Source organism: Myotis daubentonii, chromosome 2 (genome assembly GCF_963259705.1).
Source record: "Myotis daubentonii chromosome 2, mMyoDau2.1, whole genome shotgun sequence".
Classification (NCBI taxonomy): domain Eukaryota; kingdom Metazoa; phylum Chordata; class Mammalia; order Chiroptera; family Vespertilionidae; genus Myotis; species Myotis daubentonii.
Window position 1 is genome coordinate 132,038,745 of NC_081841.1, and position 20,033 is coordinate 132,058,777.

The 20,033-nt window shown below is 43.4% G+C and overlaps 1 protein-coding gene across 3 annotated transcripts in view; it reads left to right on the top strand.

The window, feature by feature from the left end:
• Positions 1-530: 530 nt before the first annotated feature.
• KPNA3 (karyopherin subunit alpha 3) overlaps positions 531-20,033 on the top strand; it is a 119,552-nt gene continuing 100,049 nt past the window's right edge. Inside the window, exon 1 of one of the 3 annotated variants that reach the window (XM_059684572.1) lies at positions 531-707. In XM_059684572.1, the coding sequence (XP_059540555.1) occupies positions 639-707 (69 nt within the window). In that variant the 5' untranslated portion in view covers positions 531-638. The remainder of the gene's footprint in view (positions 708-20,033) is intronic. The other 2 variants (XM_059684575.1, XM_059684573.1) reach the window with 2 other exon arrangements.

A 20,033-nucleotide genomic window follows, 5' to 3' on the forward strand; every position in this document is an offset into this window, starting at 1 on the left:
CTGCTATTTTGGGAGACTGGAGACCTCTCCCGCCTCTTGCCAATCCGGTACAAGATGCCACCTCCGGGGAAGCTCCTCCCACGTCCCCGCCCAGAGGCGGTCTCGGGGGCGGAGCTTCGAGCCCAGCATCCAGAAGCGCGCGCTTGGGTTTCCCGGCATCCCCTCGTGCTGTCAAGCCCGGAATCTCCCCCGCCGGACGTGGCATGCTGGGAACTGTAGTACCCTTCTGCAGCTCAGCGTCGCCGGGGAGCAGTAAAAGCCGCTGGCTCCATTGCTGGGCCATAACTAGCAGCACCGAGGCCCTGGGGCGGCGGGCTGGGGTCACCCCGTAAGGCCAGGCACATCCTGCCAGGAGAGCGTCCAGGCCCTGGAACCGCCCCGGGCACGTGACAGCAGCCTCCCGAGGCGCGCTCGGTTTCTCAGCGCCGGTCCCGCCCTGCCCCGCCCCACCCGGCAGTCGACCTGCGCCGGCCCTGGCGCTGCTGCCACCTCGCGCTCGGAGGCGTCACGGAACGTGCTCTCCTCCCCCTCCCCCTTCCCCTTCCCCTCCCGCGCTCCTCCACCTCCCCCTCCCGCACCGAGACTCGCCGCCGCCGCCGCCGCCGCAGGAGTAGCCGCCGCCGGAGCCGCGCGCAGCCATGGCCGAGAACCCTGGCCTGGAGAACCACCGCATCAAGAGCTTTAAGAACAAGGGCCGCGATGTGGAAGTGAGTGCACTCCCTCGATCTGGGTCCGCCTGGCCGCCCGGCCCCGCGGCGGCGGGGAAGGGCGGGGGGCCGGCGCCGGGAGAGCGCTCGCCGGCTCGCGGTGGGTCAGAGTTGGCCGCCGCCTCCCGTCACCGGGCCCAGGGCTGGGCGGAGCAGGCGCCGGCACGGGGGCCGGCTGCAGCCTCCCCTCCGGAGCCGCGGGCGCGCGGGCCGGGAAATGCCGTGGTTTTCGGCCCCGTCACGCGGGCGCGGCCTGCTGTCCGCGAGGAAGGGATGTGGAGCTGAGGCGGGTCCGCCGGCTGGGGCCTCGCGGGTCCGGGATGCTGCCGCGCGGGTCGGTCAGCCGCCCCGCCGAGGGGGTGGCCGCGGCTCGCGCCCGTGGCCGGCGCTCCCTCCCGCCGGCGCAGCCCCCTCGCTGCCGCACATGGAGCCTCGGCTCTGCGGGTCCCCGCGCCTACCTTCTGCGAGCTGGGCCCAGGCGGGCGGCGGCGCCCGCAGCGGGGGGTGGGGACCAGCCGGGTAGCTGACTGGTTTGAGGGTGGGGGGCGGGGGCGGGGAGGATGCGCCAGGACCATTTTCTTCTATTCCAGAGCTGTCCTTTGGACCAGTCGTGCTGAGCTGTTCCAGCTCATGCTCCTGTGACTGCTGGCATTTGGAGCAAGCTGAAGGTGGACAATAGTTGGCCATCTATTGTGTTGAGGCTTTAGAAGAGACATTGTTCCGACCCCCGTTCACAGGACCTGTTTTCTTAGCATTTCTTGTTTGTAATGGGGGTGCACGTAGGATTATTTCTTTGACATGTTTTACTGGAATAAATGGAATACATAGGTTTATACGGCCTTGGATATGCCTCTTGCTCCAAGCTGGTAGAATTTCGATGTGGTTACAAAACTGTAAACATTAATGTGGTCACTCAGTTCGTTGCTACACAGCATGTTGCCATTGTCTCATTCAGGTGACATAAGCAGGTACTATTTGCAAACTCGATTTACTAAGGCAGCGCTAGAGGTCTCTTTGCAGCTACTAGAAGCAATGTAATATAATGCACAAACTTCATTGGGACTGTGACCTCCGGATTTGTTAGGGGGGAAGTAGTTTTAAGTCCACAGCCTCCTTTTCTAATACTAGGTGACATGATTTGCAGTTTTGTCATTCTTGCTAAGGGCCAGTGTGAATAAGAAATGCATTTTATTCTCTCTTAAAGAAGGAAATAAACCATTTAGTGTAGAAAACAGGCAAAACTCAGGCCATTTTTCAGAGCTATAAATTTACATACTAATTGGAAAACAACTAAGGAAATACTGTTGAATTCACATTTGAATGAGACAAATATAGGTCATCTGTCTCTGTCCTGGTCATGGTTGTTACTTTTGTGAGAAATACTTCTAAGCAAAAGGAAAGTTATGAATAGCAGCAAGAAATTTTGAAACTGCCTCCTGTTATTGGTCCACTTGATGATAGGAATTAATTTTGAACTTTCTCTGTCAGTAATTGTTCTTGAAGCTTACCCCTATTATAAAGCAAAACTTACATAGTTTGAAAAATACCCATATTGTTTATACAGAATTCTTTCTTCTTGAATATTGAGACAGGTTTTTGTCTTATTATTTGCCCCTACTTTGTTCTGGGAGCTCAGTGATACCTTGTAAAAACTCCTGCACATAATAGATACATAATACATACTTACTGATGACCAGAATGTAACCAGTGACTTCTAGATTAATGACTGCTAACTAAGCCTTTCAGTCTGAAAATATTAGTTACAACAACATTACATTTCCCAGGATACATACATTAGGGTAACTAAGGCATGAAATAACAGGTATTCAAATGGTAGTTCTATGTGGTAGACACTATACTAAGGCTTTATGATACCTCATTTAATCCTTATAACAACTTTATGAGCTAGGTATAGCATTATCCCCACTTTACAGGATGAAATTACTTTAGATGGGGAAACTCAAGTAAGTATGCACCCTGCACAAGGTCACAGAGTGTGGATATTCATTCTCTAATTGTCTTGGGTATCTAACAATGCCAAGTCTTGGGGAAGGAAAAGGGAATAAAATTGAGCCTGTATCTCAAGGAGTTTACAGTTCAGTAGGAGTGATAGAAAAGTAAACTGATAATTAAAATGCAGTTCATCAATATGTGTATTCTGAGAATGCATAAGAACCTAACTTGGAGCTGAATGGTCAAGGGAGATGTTCTAGTTGATTCCTAGTGGATGAATGGAAGTGAGTAGATCCTGAACAGTGAAAGGATGTTGGCCCGGAAAGGGAGAGGGCCAACAAGAAGCATTCCAGACTTAAGGAGACAGTAATTGAAGTGTCCTGGGAGATTGTAGTAAGACTGCTGAGAGAGAAGGGAGTGCTGGAGATGTGACTAAAGGGTAATCTGGAGTCAGATCTGATCAAATGCCTTTATTGTGGATTTAGGTATAACTAAACTAGACACCATATCTAATTTAGTCTTATCCATTAGAAATTATATTACATTCAAAACATACTATACTGTAGCTCCATGACTAAATAGTTGAGATTGTCAGGCTTGTTTCAAAATAGTGAAATACGCTTTGATGAGATATCATTCCTACTTTTTCATGTATAGCATAGACGAAAGATAAAACATTGTAAATAATACAACGAGCTGATATACAAAAAAAAGATGCTAGGTGCAAGAATAAAAGACATATTTTCTAAAGAAAATAAAAGTGTAGAGTTATACCAAGGAGTTGTGAGTGGGGAGAGGTAATTTCATTCACTCAGGAATGGCTTCATAGAAGAGAGGTTGGTGACTTTTGTATGAAATATGCCCTAAACTTGCACAGGGCACATGAGAAATTAGTGAATAAAGATCTGTTGAACTATTAGATAGTTCAGGTGAAAAAAGAAGAGAGTAAAGAGATGAGACTGGTGGTCTGAGAATGTGTCTGTGGCAAAGAGCTGCTTAGAAACTTCTTGATAGGGAGATCTGAAGGAATTTATTTTAGAGTAGAGGGTATAATAGGATTAGAACAATGGGAAAAGGTGGTGCAGTCATATCAAGAATTCTGGAGTCATAGTGCTGTTATCCTGAATACAATGAGGAATTTTCTAAAAAATTGAGGTGGGGGATGGTCATGGTCATAACATGGAATGAAGAGTCATAACATGGAATGAAGATTTGCATCTCCTCCTACTGTTTCTCCTGTCTCTTCCTCTTCTGTGTAAAGTGCACAGGAGATGAAGAGAATAAAGATTATCCTGAAATTTATAGGGGAGGGAGTAATTATCACTGATAGCAGTTTGAAACTTGGATAGGGAGAATGGATTTTGTAGCTAAAACTAGGAAACACATAGTGAAAATAATTACTTTTATTTGGTCTGGAATGTGTATTTTAATACCAGACATTTTCATGTAAGGCATTGGTTCTTAGGCTTTTTTCTTTTTTAAAAAATATTTAAACTTTAAAATATATTTATAGAAAAGTACACAAAACAAATGTTCCATTTAGGACTAAGTATTCACTTGTAACTCACACATTTAGATAACCACCATCTAGGTCAACTTTTTCTTTCTTTTACCTGTGTATACAAGGATGTGATATTTTCATAAGTAATGATAAATAATAATAATTTTTAAAATCTTAACATTTATTGACTGTTTACAATGCACCTACACCAAGTGCTTTATATGTGTTATTGTGTTTAGTCTTCGCAACAATCCTCTGAAGTATATACTATTGTTATTTACATTTAGAAGGAAACTTGAGGCCTGCAATTCTTAAGTAACTAGCCCTAAATCACAGGGTAGTAAGTAGCAGAGCCTAGACTTAAAGTGAAGTAGCATGACACTAAAGTCAGAACTCTTGCTCACTGTGTTAAACTGTCTCTCCATTGAGTGGAGCCTAAGACTTGACCTATGTGAAAGTTAATTTAAGGAGAAAATATGTAAGAAAGTTTGAATGTATCACAGAAATTCCAATTTTGGCATTTTAAAACCTTGCTAATAAAAATGTTTGACATCCTATTTATATTTTGATTTATTTGCCTTTTTTTTTCTTTTTACTCTTGCAAACGTTCCTTATTAGTTAGGAGCCAGTTGGTTGGTTTCAATGAAAAATAGTAACCCATTTTCTTGGGCTTAACACATAAACTTTATCCTATAGTTTCTAATACCAGCTGTATATGTATGTATATATTTTCTCATTTGCAGATTCAACTAGCACTAGCAAACCTGCTTCTCTCTCTGGAACCTCTGTTGGTAGAGGGTACTATCTAATAGTTCAAGCTTAAAACTTTATCCTTGACTCCCTTCCTTCACTTTTCTGTATTAGTCATCTGACTAGCCCTCGTATTTTTACTTTTATTGCCAACCTTACTACCACTGCCCTAATTTAGCCCCTGTCATTCTCACTCATAAAAGTGTGATAGTACACCTGGTTTTCTTGCCTCTGATATCTTTCTGCCTCAGTGTATCTTGTGGATTGATCTTTCTTTGCGTAATTTTTCTGGTAAGATTATTCCCATTGCCTTCAGGATAAAATTAAAAGTCCTTAGCATGCCACACATAATTCCACAAAAGGCCCTATTTTTTTCTACCTCACCTACCCGTACCACTTTTCCTTATAGCTCCTTTGTGCCAACCATGATATACTAGTAGTATTTGAGATGGTGAAGTAACCAGCAGTTTCCTCTCTATGCCTCTGTACATGCTATTCGCCTATATACCTTCTTTTGCCATCTCTTTAGTGGGGCTCACTCTGGCAAACTCAGATTCCCTCATATATCTCTGGAACACCAAGATCATAATTCTGCCACATCATGCCATTCTAGTTCACAACTCTTAAGTTCTCCATAGGACCTTTCCTGGTTGACTAATAACATACCTATTACTATTAGTTCCTTTTCTTTTCCTTCTCTCTAATAATTTCCTCAGTAAATTTTCCTTTGCCTCTTTGGGATAAATTGCTGTGATGTACAACAAATTTTTTAAAAGTATGTGGGCACTGTTAAGCTCACTGAGGGTAGGGACCTTGGGCTGTGACTGATGTTAGTGACCAGTATATAAAATTTAATAAATATTCTTTGAGAAGAGAAACTAGATAGTATACTTGAAAACACTCTACATTTGGGAGTGAAAAGCACACTATTGTTCTAAGATATTAATTTTTGGGGTGTTCATTTCATGGCAGTGAGTGATATTGTTGCCAAGTTCTCCTTTGACAGACTTTTCCTGCTGTGATGTATTTCTGTAACATGAACCAATTCATACTTGAATGGTTAAGAGGAATGATGTTGGTTAATGCAAAATTCATTTTGGTTCCTATTTGATTCTTACCAGCACTTTGATTGTTTAGCACTCCCAACCAAGTAAGAGCGCTTGAACACAAACAGTTGAAGTACAGGAACTCACAGTTGCACACAGCAAGCCCAGCAGTATGAACACATTGCCCATTCACTCATGTTCTACCTCTTGGCTTCATTTAACCATATGTTCCGTCTAAAGGTGCTTATTGCCGCAGCTGTCTTTTGTATTTTGTCTTATGTATTTTCTCTTTATTCCTGATTTTGCAGAACATGAAAATTTTTAGGAATCTATATGCCATATAGCAGGTACACTATGATGTATTAACAGCATATAATCTTTTCTGTTTTTTGTATCTCATTGATTACTCTTTTTTAGTTGGTTTTGCCAACTCTTCTTCCTGTGCATTGAGTGTGGGATTCTTGGGATTCTTGTCTGTGACTCCCTGTATAGACGGTTTTTCTTGCCCACATTAGCAGCTCCCTTAGTTTTAACCATTATTTCTGGGGGGAGGGAGGAATTTAAATCTGTTTTAATCTGCTGTAAATTAATCACGAGCATCACATCAGTTTGTCAAGCGCAAAGTGTTTAAAGTTATGTTCTGCTTCTCTTTTTTTTTTCTTTTTTGTTGTTTATGGCATCATTTGCACTGTGAACTGAACTTGAAACTTGAGAGGTTTCTTGGACTCCTTCCTCATCTTCCACATTCAGTCAGATGCTAGTCATGTATCTTGAATCTCTGTGCTGTCTCTGGATTTTGGCCCTGCCTCTGTATTCCACTGCCTCCAGCCTACTTTCAACCTTTATCACCGGGCAGTTTAAAAGTTGCCTCCAAAGTGGTATTTTCCCTCCAATTTATAAGATTTTTCAGTGAGCCTGATACCTGATTATTTCTCCAGAGTCAACTTCCTCCCCCCACCCTCCATACCCCTTTAAGCTCTGGCAACACTGAACTTCTTATATGCTTATATATAATCTGGAATCCTGTCCTCCTCTGCTTGCCAATGCTATTTCTATTCTCAGAGCTATTCTGCTGACTGAATATCCTTCCCTGCCTCTTGTTGCCTGGCTAATTTCCTACCCCTCTTAAATACTCAACTCTGAGAAATCTTTCTGAGTTCCCTTCATTCTCCCGGGTTGAGTTAGGTACCCTTCTTCATTCCTGGAAGAACTCTTGAGTATATCTTTCTCATTATAGTTGTGATAATATGTGTTAACTATGTTTTACCTGTTGCTCCTCCTACATTGTGAGCTTTTTGAAGACAAAAGCTATACATCCTCATTGCTTATTTCCTAGTACAGTGGCTGGAACAAAGTAAGCACTAAAATATATATATATTTTTTTATTGACTTCAAAGAGGAAGGGAGAGAGAGATAGAAATATCGATGAGAGAGAATCATTGATCAGCTGCCTCCTGCACGCCCCACACTGGGGATTGAGCCTGCAACCCGGGCATGTGCCCTGACCAGTAATTGAATGAGGGCCTCCTGGTTCATAGGTCGACGCTCAACCACTGAGCCATGCCGGTTGGACTAAAATATTTCTTGAAGAAATAAATCCATACCAGGTATCACCGCCCAGTAATTTTTCTAAACTATATTTTTGAAGTGACACATTTAATCTTTTAGTGCCTTTTCCTACTGCTTCCCAAATCTAGTCTAAACTTTTTATTATGATAGGTAAGGTATTAGATTAAAACACATGCATAGTGAAATAATTTTTAAAATGTTCTTGTTTTTAATCATAAAAATGTTCTAATATGTAGAAAAAGTAAGGAGAATAATATATTAGGCCCATATACATATCACTTAGATTTAATAAGTCACAATTTGCTGTATTTGCTTATCATTTGTTCATCTGAATATAGCAGATATGGCATTTTATTTCTGAAGACTTAAGGCTTCTTCTCTAAATTATAAGAATGTGTTCTTGCATAAATATCACATTACCTTAACACAATAATCCTATGTAATAAAAGGCTAATATGCAAATAGACTGAATGGTGGAACAACTGGCATAACCGAACAACCAAACAACTGGTCGCTATGATGTGTGTTGACCACCAGGGGCCGTGTGTGGAACATGGCAGGTGTTGGCTGCAGCAGGATAGTGGAGCAGGTGAGCAGTGGCCAAGGTGGGGCTCCAGTCGCTGTCATCAGGGCGAGCTTCTGGTGGTTACTGAAAATTCTTTGCTCCCACGCAACACAGTCCCACCTGGAGCTCGCACCTGCTGCCGGCGCTGGCCCCGCTCGCATCCACTGCCAGCACTGGCCCTGCTCACACCCACAGCCAGTGCCAGAGCTACTGCTCGTACCCGCTGCTGGTGCCGGCACCAGTCCCGATCACTTGGCACTATTAGTGGGTGCAAGTGGCGGCTGCTGGCCCTGATCACCCATGAAGGTTTCTCTACTTCCCCCTGCTCCTGAGGGGCGATTGGGGCAGCAGCTCGCACTCTCTGATAACTGGCCCCACTCGCACCCACTGCTGGCACTGGCCCTGATCACTCCACACTGTCAGTGGGTGCAAGTGGGGCCGGCACCATCAGTGCGTGGGAGAGGCGGCGGCGGCGGGAGCGGGGCTGCCGGCAGACAGGGGACTGGGGGCCATGGCGGGAGGGCCTGGGCGTGGGCTGGGCAAGGGTGTGGAGGATGGGCTGAGACCCGCCCCTGTGCCTACACACAGCCTCATGACCCACAGTTCCTTTCAAGGTGCACGAATTTGTGCACTGGGCCCCTATTTTTTAATAACATCTAATCCAGTCCATATTTAAATTTCTCCACTTGACCCTTAATTATTATTGTTGGTTTTTTACATTTTGTCTTTAGAAGCATAATTAAACAAGATCAGATCACATTTGTTTATGTTGTTTAATCTAGAACAGGCTCCCATCATTTCTTTAATTATAGTAAAATACAAAATTTACCGTTTTATGTATTTTAAGGGTACAGTTCTGTGGCATTAAGTACATTCACATTGTTGTGTAACCAGCATCACTTCCCATCTACAGAACTTTTTCATCTTCTCCAACTAAAACTGTTTCCATTAAACAGTAATTGCATTCTTCTTCCCCTTCGCCCCAGGCAGCTTCCCTTCTATTTTTTTTTTTTTTTGTCTTTATGAATTTAACTACTCTAGGAACCTCATATAAGTGGGATCACATAATATTTGTCTTTTTTTGACTGGCTTATTTCACTTACCATAATGTCTTCCAGGTTCATCCATGTTGTAGCATGTGTCAAAGTTTCCTTTTTATGGATGAACTTATTTGATTGCATGTATAAACCACATTTTATTTATCTATTCATCCATTGATGGATAATTGGGTTGCTTCCACCTTTTGGCTCCCATTTTTTTCCAAATGCCATCAATTTGTGATGAGGTCAGTGTTCTTAAATGAAGTTGAATCACATGACGTTACCATTTTTGAGGTTCAGCAATTTCAGTATCAGCAATTTCATATGGTTCAACCAAATAGAATGAATGTCCTAATTACTGAATCTGTCCATTTCTTTGTGGTGTGTCTTAACTTGTTTCTCCTATTTCTTATCACCCTCCTGATTTTGTGTATACAGGAGGTTAGTTTTAAAAGCTGGACTATCTTTAGTTAAATACTTAAATTGGTGATGCAGTGCACTTCAGAATATATCCCAATAGTGATGCTAAGATTGATCAGAGGGTTCAGATGATAAAGAATAGTTTAACAGTCATGATGTCAAAGTTACTGTATTTGATGGACTGTATTTGAATTATTTGTTGAGATGTGATATAGACAGGCTAACATCTGAAATGAAAAAGAAAAAGTAACCTGACTTCTTGGTATCCAGTAAAGGAGTTAGAAAATGTAACTTCAAAGTAAATGGCATTCTCTTTCCATGACTGACACAATTCCTAAATTGACTTTTTGTTTTCGTAGTGTAAGATTTGGCTAATATTCTCATTTCCAAGTCTCTGTTTCTTTAATTTGAAGGTAAAGCAACATTAAAAATATAAGGAGGATGTAGCTGTACTTCAGGGCAGTTTTGAAACTTTTGTCAGATCCCAACATTAACAGTTGAAATATGATATGCCCAGCCACCATGGCTCAGCGGTTGAGCATCGACCTAAGAACCAAGAGATAACAGTTTGATTCCCAGTCAGGGCACATTCCTGGGTTTCGGGCTCGATCCCCAGTGTGGGGCATACAGGAGGCAGCCAATCAATGATTCTCTCTCATCATTGATGTTTCTATCTCTCCCACTCCCTTCCTCTCTGAAATCAATAAAAATATATTTGAAAAAAAAGTTAAAAATAAATCATGACTATATTTACTTGAAATGTATTCTGAATGGTTGAGTTTTCTGGGTTATAAGTTTACTTGTTTATATAACAAATTTTATTTTGAAATGCCAATGTTTCTGAAAATGTCCTATACGTTTCTCTGCCGCCTTAAATAGAATATAATTTAGAAAATAACAATTATATTCTATTTAAGAAGAGAATCACCATATGCATATAGATGTTGGTTTTTGCTTTTACCGAAGTCATGCCTTCAGGATTTTAGATTTGTCAGAATTTTGTCCTTAATTTCTATGCTTGTGGAGTTTTTACTCTTCACAGTTTTTTTTGCCTGTTCTTCCCTTGCTCTTAGTCTGTCAGTGTTCTCTTTGTTACTTGTAGTAGCTCCTCTCTTTTATTTTAATTTGATGCTTCATGTATCCTAGTATTCTGGATAACAGATTCATTGAATGCTTATTTAGCATTTGTTATGTGTCAGGCAGTCATTGTTAATGCCAAAGATTAGAAATATGAATAATATTGTCCTTCCTCCAGGGCAGCGGTTCTCAACCTGTGGGTTGCGACCCCTTTGGCGGTTGAACGACCCTTTCACAGGGGTCGCCTATGACCGACCATCCTGCATATCAGATATTTACATTACGATTCATAACAGTAGCAACATTACAGTTATGAAGTAGCAACGAAAATAATTTTATGGTTGGGTCACAACATGAGGAACTGTATTTAAAGGGCCAGGAGGTTGAGAACCACTGCTCTAGGGAAATTCATTTAGTGGAAGAGACTGATACCTAAGCATATACTTAGTGTACAGCATAAGTTCTGTAATACAGTTATATAATTTGCAGAGTACTCTGAGAGATTGGAGAAGGGGAGCGACTAACTGTACCTGGAGAAATTGAGAAAGGTTACACAGATCACACTTGAAGTAGGTATTTTTAAAATATATTTTTATTGACTTCAGAGAGGAAGGGAGAGAAAGATAGCAACATCAATGATAGGAATCATTGATTGTCTGCCTCCTGCATGCCCTCTACTGGGAATCGAGCCCCCTCCCCACTCCCCCCAGCATGTTCCCTGACTGGAAATCAAACTGTGACCTTCAGATTCATAGGTCCATGATCAACCACTGAGCAACACTGGCTGAGCGTGAGCTAGGTCTTGAAGGATGTGTAGGAGTTTGCCAAGACAAAAAGAAAAATAGCATGAATAACAGTAAATGTGTTATGGAGTCTTTTTTTTTCCTTTCTTTTTTAAAAAAATACACATTTTTAATTGATTTCAGAGAAGAAGGGAGAGGGAAAGATAGAAACATCAATGATGAGAGAATCATTGATTGGCTGCCTCCTGCATGCCCCACACTGGGGATCAAGCCTGCAACCCAGGCATATGCCCTGACCAGGAATTGAACCATGACCTCCTGGTTCATAGGGCTCAACCTCTGAGCCACACTGGCTGGGCTGTCATGGAGTCTTAAAGGCATGGTGTGTTCAAGCAACAGTTAATATGGTGACATTACATCCGTTCTCACTTCTTTGAGGAACAGCATTCTGATTTGGTCTTTGGAAGCTGCTCTTCTGCCATTGGATAACTCTTGGTGGCATTTATTTTATTTTATTGATTTTTAGAGAGAGAGGAAGAGAGAGAGAGACATTGGTGGGTTGCGTTCCACATGCACCCTGACCAGGAATTGAACCGTAACTTGGGTATGTGCTCTGACTGGGAATTGAATCCACCACCTTTTGGTGTATAGGACAGTGCTCCAACCAACTGAGCCACACTGGCCAGGGCTCTTAGTGGGATTTTTAATCTTAGTACTCCTGCATCTGGTTAGTTAAGGTGTCTCATCCTTTCTGGATAACACAAATTAGATCAATCAAATGCTGAACCTGCCCTTTTAATCTTGAGTGAGCTAATGCTGGGAACTAAGTGATTCATCCTGGCAGAAGTGCTATGAAGAAATCTTCCATTAATTCCTGATATCTAGACCTGTGGAGTTGCCTTCATCCTGATTTTTTTCATAGAACTGATTCTTTAGCTTTTCCTTTGGTTCTTTGAATTGCTCTATATTCTTCCAAAAAATCTTCCTGTCCCCCCTCCCCTTATTTCTTAAATTAATTGAAGTCTGTTTTTATTGTTTGCAACATAACTGAGGTGATTGTCCTATTTTGCCCACTGGTTTCAGTGTCCAAACCAAGAAATCCTGGGCAAACCTTAACAAGTTGGTCACTCTGGTGTAATTGAAACAGTTTGGGAGTAAAGATAATGAATTTTGGGAACCAAATGTTCACATGGAAATATTCAGTACACAGCTGAAAATAATGTGTACAGAACTAATTTGTTATTTCAATCAGCAGTTATTTGAATTGTGAACTAAGTGTGGGGGTAAAAAGTGAAAATGATAACCAATAATTGTCGAACACTTAATATGTGCAAGGCACTCTGCTTATAAGAATAACTAGAGGCATGGTGCACAAAAATTTGTGCACTCGGGGGGGAGGGGGTCCCTCAGCCCAGCCTGTGCCCTCTCACAGTGTGGGACCCCTTGGGGGATGACTACCTGCTGGCTTAGGCCTGCTCCCCGGGGGATTGGGCCTAAGCTGGCAATCAAACATCCGCTGGCAGCCTGGCAGCCCTTGGGGGATGTCCACTTGCCAGCGGGGAGCAGACCTAAGTTGCAGTCGGATATCCTTAGCACTGCTGAGGAGGCAGGAGAGGCTCCCACCACCATCACTGTACTGGTAACCATCAGCCTGGCTTGTGGCTGAGCAGAGCTCCCCGCTGTGAGAGCACACTGACCACCAGAGGGCAGCTCCTGCATTGAGCGTCTGCCCCCTGGTGGTCAGTGTGTGTCATAGTGACCAGTCATTCACAGTCTTTCTGCTGTTAGGGTCAGTTTGCATATTACCCTTTTACTATATAGGATAGAGGCCTGGTGCATGGGTGGGGACCAGCTGGTTTGCCCTGAATGGTGTCCTGGATCAGGGTGGGGGTCCCGCTGGGGTGCCTGGCCAGCCTGGGTGAGGGGTTGATGGCTATTTGCAGCTGGTCACACCCCCTTCAGGTTGGGGGTCCCCACTGGGGTGCCTGGCCAGTCTGGATGAGGGGCTGATGGCTGTTTTCAGGCTGGCCACACCCCCTTCAGGGTGGGGGTCCCCACTGGGGTGCCTGGCCACTCTGGGTGAGGGACTGAGGGCCGTTTTCAGGCTGGCTGGTGATTGAAGCTCCCAGCCTCTCCTTTTTTTCTTTTTTTTATTCTGGGATTTATTTACTTTCTATAATGGAAACTCTGTTGCTGTCACTGAAGCTGAGAGCCGGGCTCTTGCTTCCTCCAGCTCTTAGGCCACGACCTGCTGAAAGCAGGTATCTGGGGTTTGTTTAGCTTCTATAATTGAAACTTTGTTGCCGTCACTGGAGCTAAGAGCCGGCTCCAGCTCAGTGGCCATGGCCAGCTGAAAGCAGGTATCTGGGGTTTGTTTAGCTTCTATAATTGAAACTTTGTTGCTCTCGGAGCTCAGAGCCGGGCCGCGGCAGGCGGGAACCTTGGCTTCCTCCATCACTGGAGCAAGCAAGCCTCCTGCTCGCTTCAGCTGCGTGGCTGCTGGCCGCCATCTTGGTTCGCAGTTAATTTGCATATCGCCCTGATTAGCCAATGGGAAGTGTAGCAAAGGTATGGTCAATTACCCTCTTTGTCTTTATTAGATAGGATGTTTAATAATCCTCACAAATATTGCCATTATACAGATGAAGAAAATGAGTTAATTAATTTGCTTATTAAGAACATAAACTAGGAAAAGGTAGAACTGACATTTAGTCCTAATTTCCTCCTTTAAAACCCTGTGCCCTTAATAACCATTCTCCTACTCTGCCTCAGGGTTCCTTCTCAAGTATTGGCTAGACTAGTACAGAAATTATGTGAAAGCAAAGAAATACTATAATGGAATTATGTAGAGAGTACAGTGGGCACATAGAGAGAGACTCAGCAAGGGTGAGTCAAGGAAGGCTTCATGGAGATGGTTGTGTTTAACACATTGTATGTGGGAAACGTGTTTACACGTTTTACGTATTTATACGTTCTACCAGTGTAGTAGAGCATGGGACACGTATTAATATGTTTTTTATAGACTAGCGGTAGAATGCGGGTAACGTATAAATACGTAAACTAAAGTTATCGTAATTTTACTGAACGTTGCCATTTGCGCAAAAAATTAGCAAAAATGGCCCGCGCCACCTGTTAGCGTGTGATAAAAACTACCCGCAAACAATGTGTTAAGCTGAAAGTAGAAAAATGTCTAGATATTTCTTCAGTAGTAAGTCTTAGGTGGGGGCCTGGAAGTAAGAGACAGCATGATATGTTCTGGGGAACTAAAGTAATTCAGTGTCTACTACAGGTGGAGTAATTGGAAAGTTGGATACAATAGGCAGGGGCCAGATTGTGAAAAATCTCTTCTCTGGGGAAAATTTTAGATAGGGAAGTGAGTTTTGTTCATTAGAACTATTGCTTTGGCCCTGGCCGATTTGGCTCAGTGGATAGAGCGTTGGCCTGTGGACCGAAAGATCCTGGGTTCGATTCCGGTCAAGGGCACATGCCTGGGTTGCTGGTTTGATCCCCACTAGGGGGGCGTGCAGGAGGCAGCCAATCAGTGATTCTCTCTCATCATTGATGTTTCTCTCTCCTTCTCCCTTCCTCTCTGTAATCAATAAAAACATATATATGTATGTGTATATACATATATATAGATAGATATATAGATATAGATAGATAGATAGATAGATAGATAGATAGATAGATAGATAGATACTAGAGGCCCGGTGCACAAAAATTTGTGCACTCGGGGAGAAAGGGGGTTCCTCAGCCTGGCCTGTGCCCTGTCGCAGTCTGGGACCCCTTGGGAGATAACGACCTGCTGGCTTAGGCCTGCTCCTGGGTGGCAGAGGGCAGGCCCAATCTCTAGGTGCAAACCCTGGTCGGGCTCAGAGCAGGGCTGATTGGGGAGTTGTGGCGCCGCCCCCTGTCATGTACAGAGCAGGGTGGATCCGGAGGTTGCGATGCCACCCTCAGTCACGCTCAGGGTAGGGCCGATTGGGGGGTTGGGGCACCGCCCCCTGTCACACTCAAGGCAGGGTTGATGGGAAGGTTGCGGCCCCACCCCCTGTCATACACAGAGCAGGACCGATCAGGGGGTTGGGGCGCCGCCACTCTCACACTCAGGGTAGGGCCGATGGGGACGTTATGGCTCTACCCTGTCACACACAGAGAAGGGCCCGTGGGCAGGGGGCGGGGGGTGCCGCACCTTGTCTCACACAGAGCAGGGCCGATCAGGGGGGTTGGGGCACCGCACCCTGTCACACACGGAGCCGCAGGGCGATCAGGGGGTTGGGGAGCTCCCCCCTATCAGGCACAGAGCAGGGCTGATCAGGAGGTTGGGGCACCTTCCCCTCTCCAGAACAGAGCAGGGCGGATAGGGAGGTTGTGGCCCCGCCCCCTGTCACACACAGAGCCGCAGGGCGATCAGGGGGTTTGGGCGCTGCCCCCTGTCACGCTGATCCCGATGCCGGAAAGCCTCATGGCTCCGCTGATCCCGGTGCTGGAAGGTATATTACCCTTTTACTATATAGGATAGAGGCCTGGTGCACGGGTGGGGCTGGCTGGTTTGCCCTGAAGGGTGTCCTGGATCAGGGTGGGGGTCCCCACTAGGGGTGCCTGGCCAGCCTGGATGAGGGGATGATGGCTGTTTGCAGATGTTCACGCACCCTTCAGGGTGGGGGTCCCCACTGGGGTGCCTGACCAGCCTGGGTGAGGGGATGATGGCTGTTTGCAGCTGGTCACACACCCTTCAGGGTGGGCGTCCCCACTGGGGTGCCTGGCTAGTCTGGGTGAGGGGATGATGGCTGTTTGCAGCTGGTCACACACCCTTCAGGGTGGGGGTCCCCACTGGGGTGCCTGGCCAGTCTGGGTGAGGCACTGAGGGCTGTTTTCAGGCTGGCGGGTGACGGAAGCTCCCAACCGCTCTTTTTTTTCTTTTTTTCTTTTTTATTCTGGGCCAGCTTTAGCTTTGAGGCTTGTCTCCAGCTCTTAGGCCTCCATTGCTGAAAGTGGTTTCTGGCCTTTGTTTACAATGTTGCGATCCTGCTGGCTGAAGCCTGGTGGACTAAAGCGGGTTTCTGGGGTTTTGTTTAGCTTCTATATTTGTTACATAGTTGTTTAGAGTTGTAGGTCAGAGGCCTGCAGCTGGCAGGCGGCAGGTGGGGAACGTTGGAGTCCTCCGTCACTGAAGCAAGCAAGCCTCATGTTAGTTTCAAGCTGCCTGGCTGCCTGCCGCCATCTTGGCTGGCAGTTAATTTGCATATCGCCCTGATTAGCCAATGGGAAGGGTAGCGGTCATACACCAATTACCATGTTTCTCTTTTATTAGATAGGGTGTGTGTGTGTGTGTGTGTGTGTGTGTGTGTGTGTGTATGCTATTTCTTTGGTTGTATCATAGCAGATGGGTTGGTGAGGATGAAACAGCCATAGACAATAGGCAAACAAATGGGTGTGACTATTCCAATAAGCTTTATTTACAAAATCAGGTAGAGGGCTAGATTTGGCTTACAATCTGGATTTGGCTCAGTCCATAGTTTGCTTACCCTGTTCTAGGATGTTGTGGACATTAGTAAAGATTTGAAAAATAGTTCAAGAAATGATTAGAGCAATTAGAATGATAATATAAATGAGGGTTTATGGGAATAAGAAGAAAAGAGGACTAGGGGATTTCTCTCACATCATTTTAGAGGACTAGTGAAAATTCCACTGTAGAAAGCTTACAGCTAAGTAGTGTATCAGAACTTAGGGCAGGAGAGTTTCCTGAAAGAAGGGCAAGAGTTGCAATATCAAACTCTGCAAAGATGAGAGATATAATGAGGATCTGAAATAAGCCATTCATGTTATTTGGCAATTGGGGACCAATGAGAAGTGGAAAACCCAGAAAGTGGTCGAGGCTGGAAGCTAGATTATGATGGGGTAAGGAGTAAGTTGGAGTTGAGGAAACCAGTCAGTGGACACTGAATTTAAAAATTGATAATTATAGGAAGGAGAGACCACTGGTTAGCTTGAGAAGGAGGTAGGGTGAAAAGGAAGATTTTTGTTGTTTCTTATTTCTTTAGAAGGCTGGGATTAACTGCTGTTTGTAGGCTAAATTGAAGAAACCAGAGCAAAAGATACTTAAGGACCTGGCTAGATAAGGAATAAATGATTGAACCTAGGGTAACTGAGGAACTGTTAGGGAATTGAAGAGATAAAAGTTCTGGTTAGTTTTGAAGGAGTCTCAGGGGGAAAAGGCTTGGAGAAGTACAGACAGATGTGAGGATGGGCTGCAGTAGGGTAGGGAAAGTGAAACAGATTATGTCTATCTGTTCACTTATTAGTTTTCTATTCTACTTTAATTTAAAAGTTAAATATATTTTTAAAGGGAAGAGAAGATGAAAATATAAATCATGATTCTAAATAAGTTAATTTCAGCATTCAGATATTTATAAGTTTTAGGGAGAACGTTTATAAACTGGTAATTCCCAATTAAGGCTATTATACTATTTAATGATGAAACGCAAATATACTCCTGAATGAGCATAACTTCTTTTTTCTTTTAATGTTTTTTTTTCTTTTTTTCTTATTGTTTTATTGCTTAAAGTATTACAAAGGGTATTACATATGTGTCCTTTTGAGCATAACTTCTTACTGACTTAAATCCTTCATAGAAGTGACAGTAATTTAAAATGTTTCCTCACTCCCCTTGCACAGTTTAAAGTTACTGTCATGGACTATGGTTGGTAGCAATAGTGTGGTTTTCAGTTATGCATTGAGTTCTGGAAACACTGGTTTTGCTTGAAATAAAGGAATTGATACTTGGATGTTAAAGTTCTATAGGGCTGGACATTTGCTTTTGTTCTCTAAATTTAGTGAATGTGGGCTAATACAAACATCTTTATGTATCTTTTTGAGCTTTTGAAATTTTGGGAAAGTGGAATGTTTGAGAGACTTGGAGTTAAGTTAATCCAGTTTTGGAATACAAAGGGGAAAAGTACATGGGCTATAGGCTGTGATTATGATCTCTGCCTTTGAGGGGCATTTAATCTAATGGGGCTTGCTTTTTCCCTTTCCTTTCCTTTTGTTTTGTTGTTTTTTTACAGATACTGCTAACATGATTCTAAAATTCATATGGACTTGCAAGAGATCCCTCAAATTGCCAAAACATTATTGAGAAAGAACAAAGGTGGAGAACTCATACTTAACAATTTCAAAAGTTACTACAAACCAACAGTAATCAAGACTGCCCAGTACTGGCATCAGAATAGACATATAGGCCAATGGAGTAGACTTAAAAATCTAGAAATAAATTCTTATATTTACAATAGATTTTTTTGTAGGTCGGTTGATTTTCAATGAAGGTGCCCAAACAGAGCAACAAGGAAAAAATAGTCTTTTCAATAAATGGTCTTGGGACAACTGGATTTCTACATCGTATAAAATTGATCAAAGACCTGACTATAAGAACTAAAATTATAAAAGTCTCAGAGAAAAACAGAGGTGTAGATCTTCATTACCTCAGATTGGGCAGTGTTTTCTTAGTATGACAGTAAAAGCCCAAGTGACAAAAGAAAATATCTAAATTGGACTTCATCAAAATTAAAATCTTTTTTGTTTCAAAAGATATCACCAAGAAAGTGAAAAGGCAACCTACAAATGGAAGAAAATATTTGCAAATCATATCCTCCTATATAATAAAAGTCTAGTATGCAAATCAACCAAATGGCAGAACAACTGGTCACTATGACATGCACTGACCACCAGGGGCAGACACTCAATGCAGGAGCTGCCCCCTAGTGGTCAGTGCACTCCCACAGGGGGAGTGCTGCTCCGCCAGAAGCCCTGAGCTGGGCTCACGGCTGGTGAGCGCAGTGGCCGTGGCAGGAGCCTCTCCCGCCTCCGCAACAGTGCTAAGGATATCCGACTGCCGGCTTAGGCCCGCTTCCTGTGCCCAGTACACAAATGTTGAATGTTGTGCACCAGCCCTCTAGTATTTCATAAAGGATTTGTATCTAGTATACATAAAGAACTATAACTCAAAAGTAAAAAACGACAAATGATTCAATTTAAAAATGGACAAAGGACTTGAACAGATAGCTCTCTAAAGAAATTATGCAAATAGTCATTAAGCACATGAAAAGACCCCCAACATTATTGATCACTAGGGAAATGCAGATCAAAAGCACAATGAGATATCACTTAATGCTAAAACAAACATACAAACAAACAGATAGGTAATAACTGGTGTTGGGGAGGATATGTAGAGATTGGAACCTTTCTACACTGGAGGGATGTAAAATAGTGTAGCCACTTTGGAAAACAGTTTGGTAGTTCTCTCAAATATTAATTATAGAGTTGCCATATGACCCAGCAGTTTTACTCCTATGTGTATACTCAAGAGATATGAAACATATGTATACAAATATTTATAGTTGTATTGTTCATAATAGCCAAAAAGTGGAAATAGCCCAAGTATCCATCAGTTGATTAATGGATAAATAAAATGTGGTATATCCTTACAATGGAATACAGTTGACCCTTGAACAATGCAAGGGCTAATGGTGCTGATATCCCACACAATTGATAATTCATTTATAACTTTCGACTTCCCAAAAACTTTATTCATCCTTCGGTATCTGCAGGGGATTTGTTCTAGGACCACCTCACTCCCCCTTCCTCCCCCTCCCACCCCCCCCCG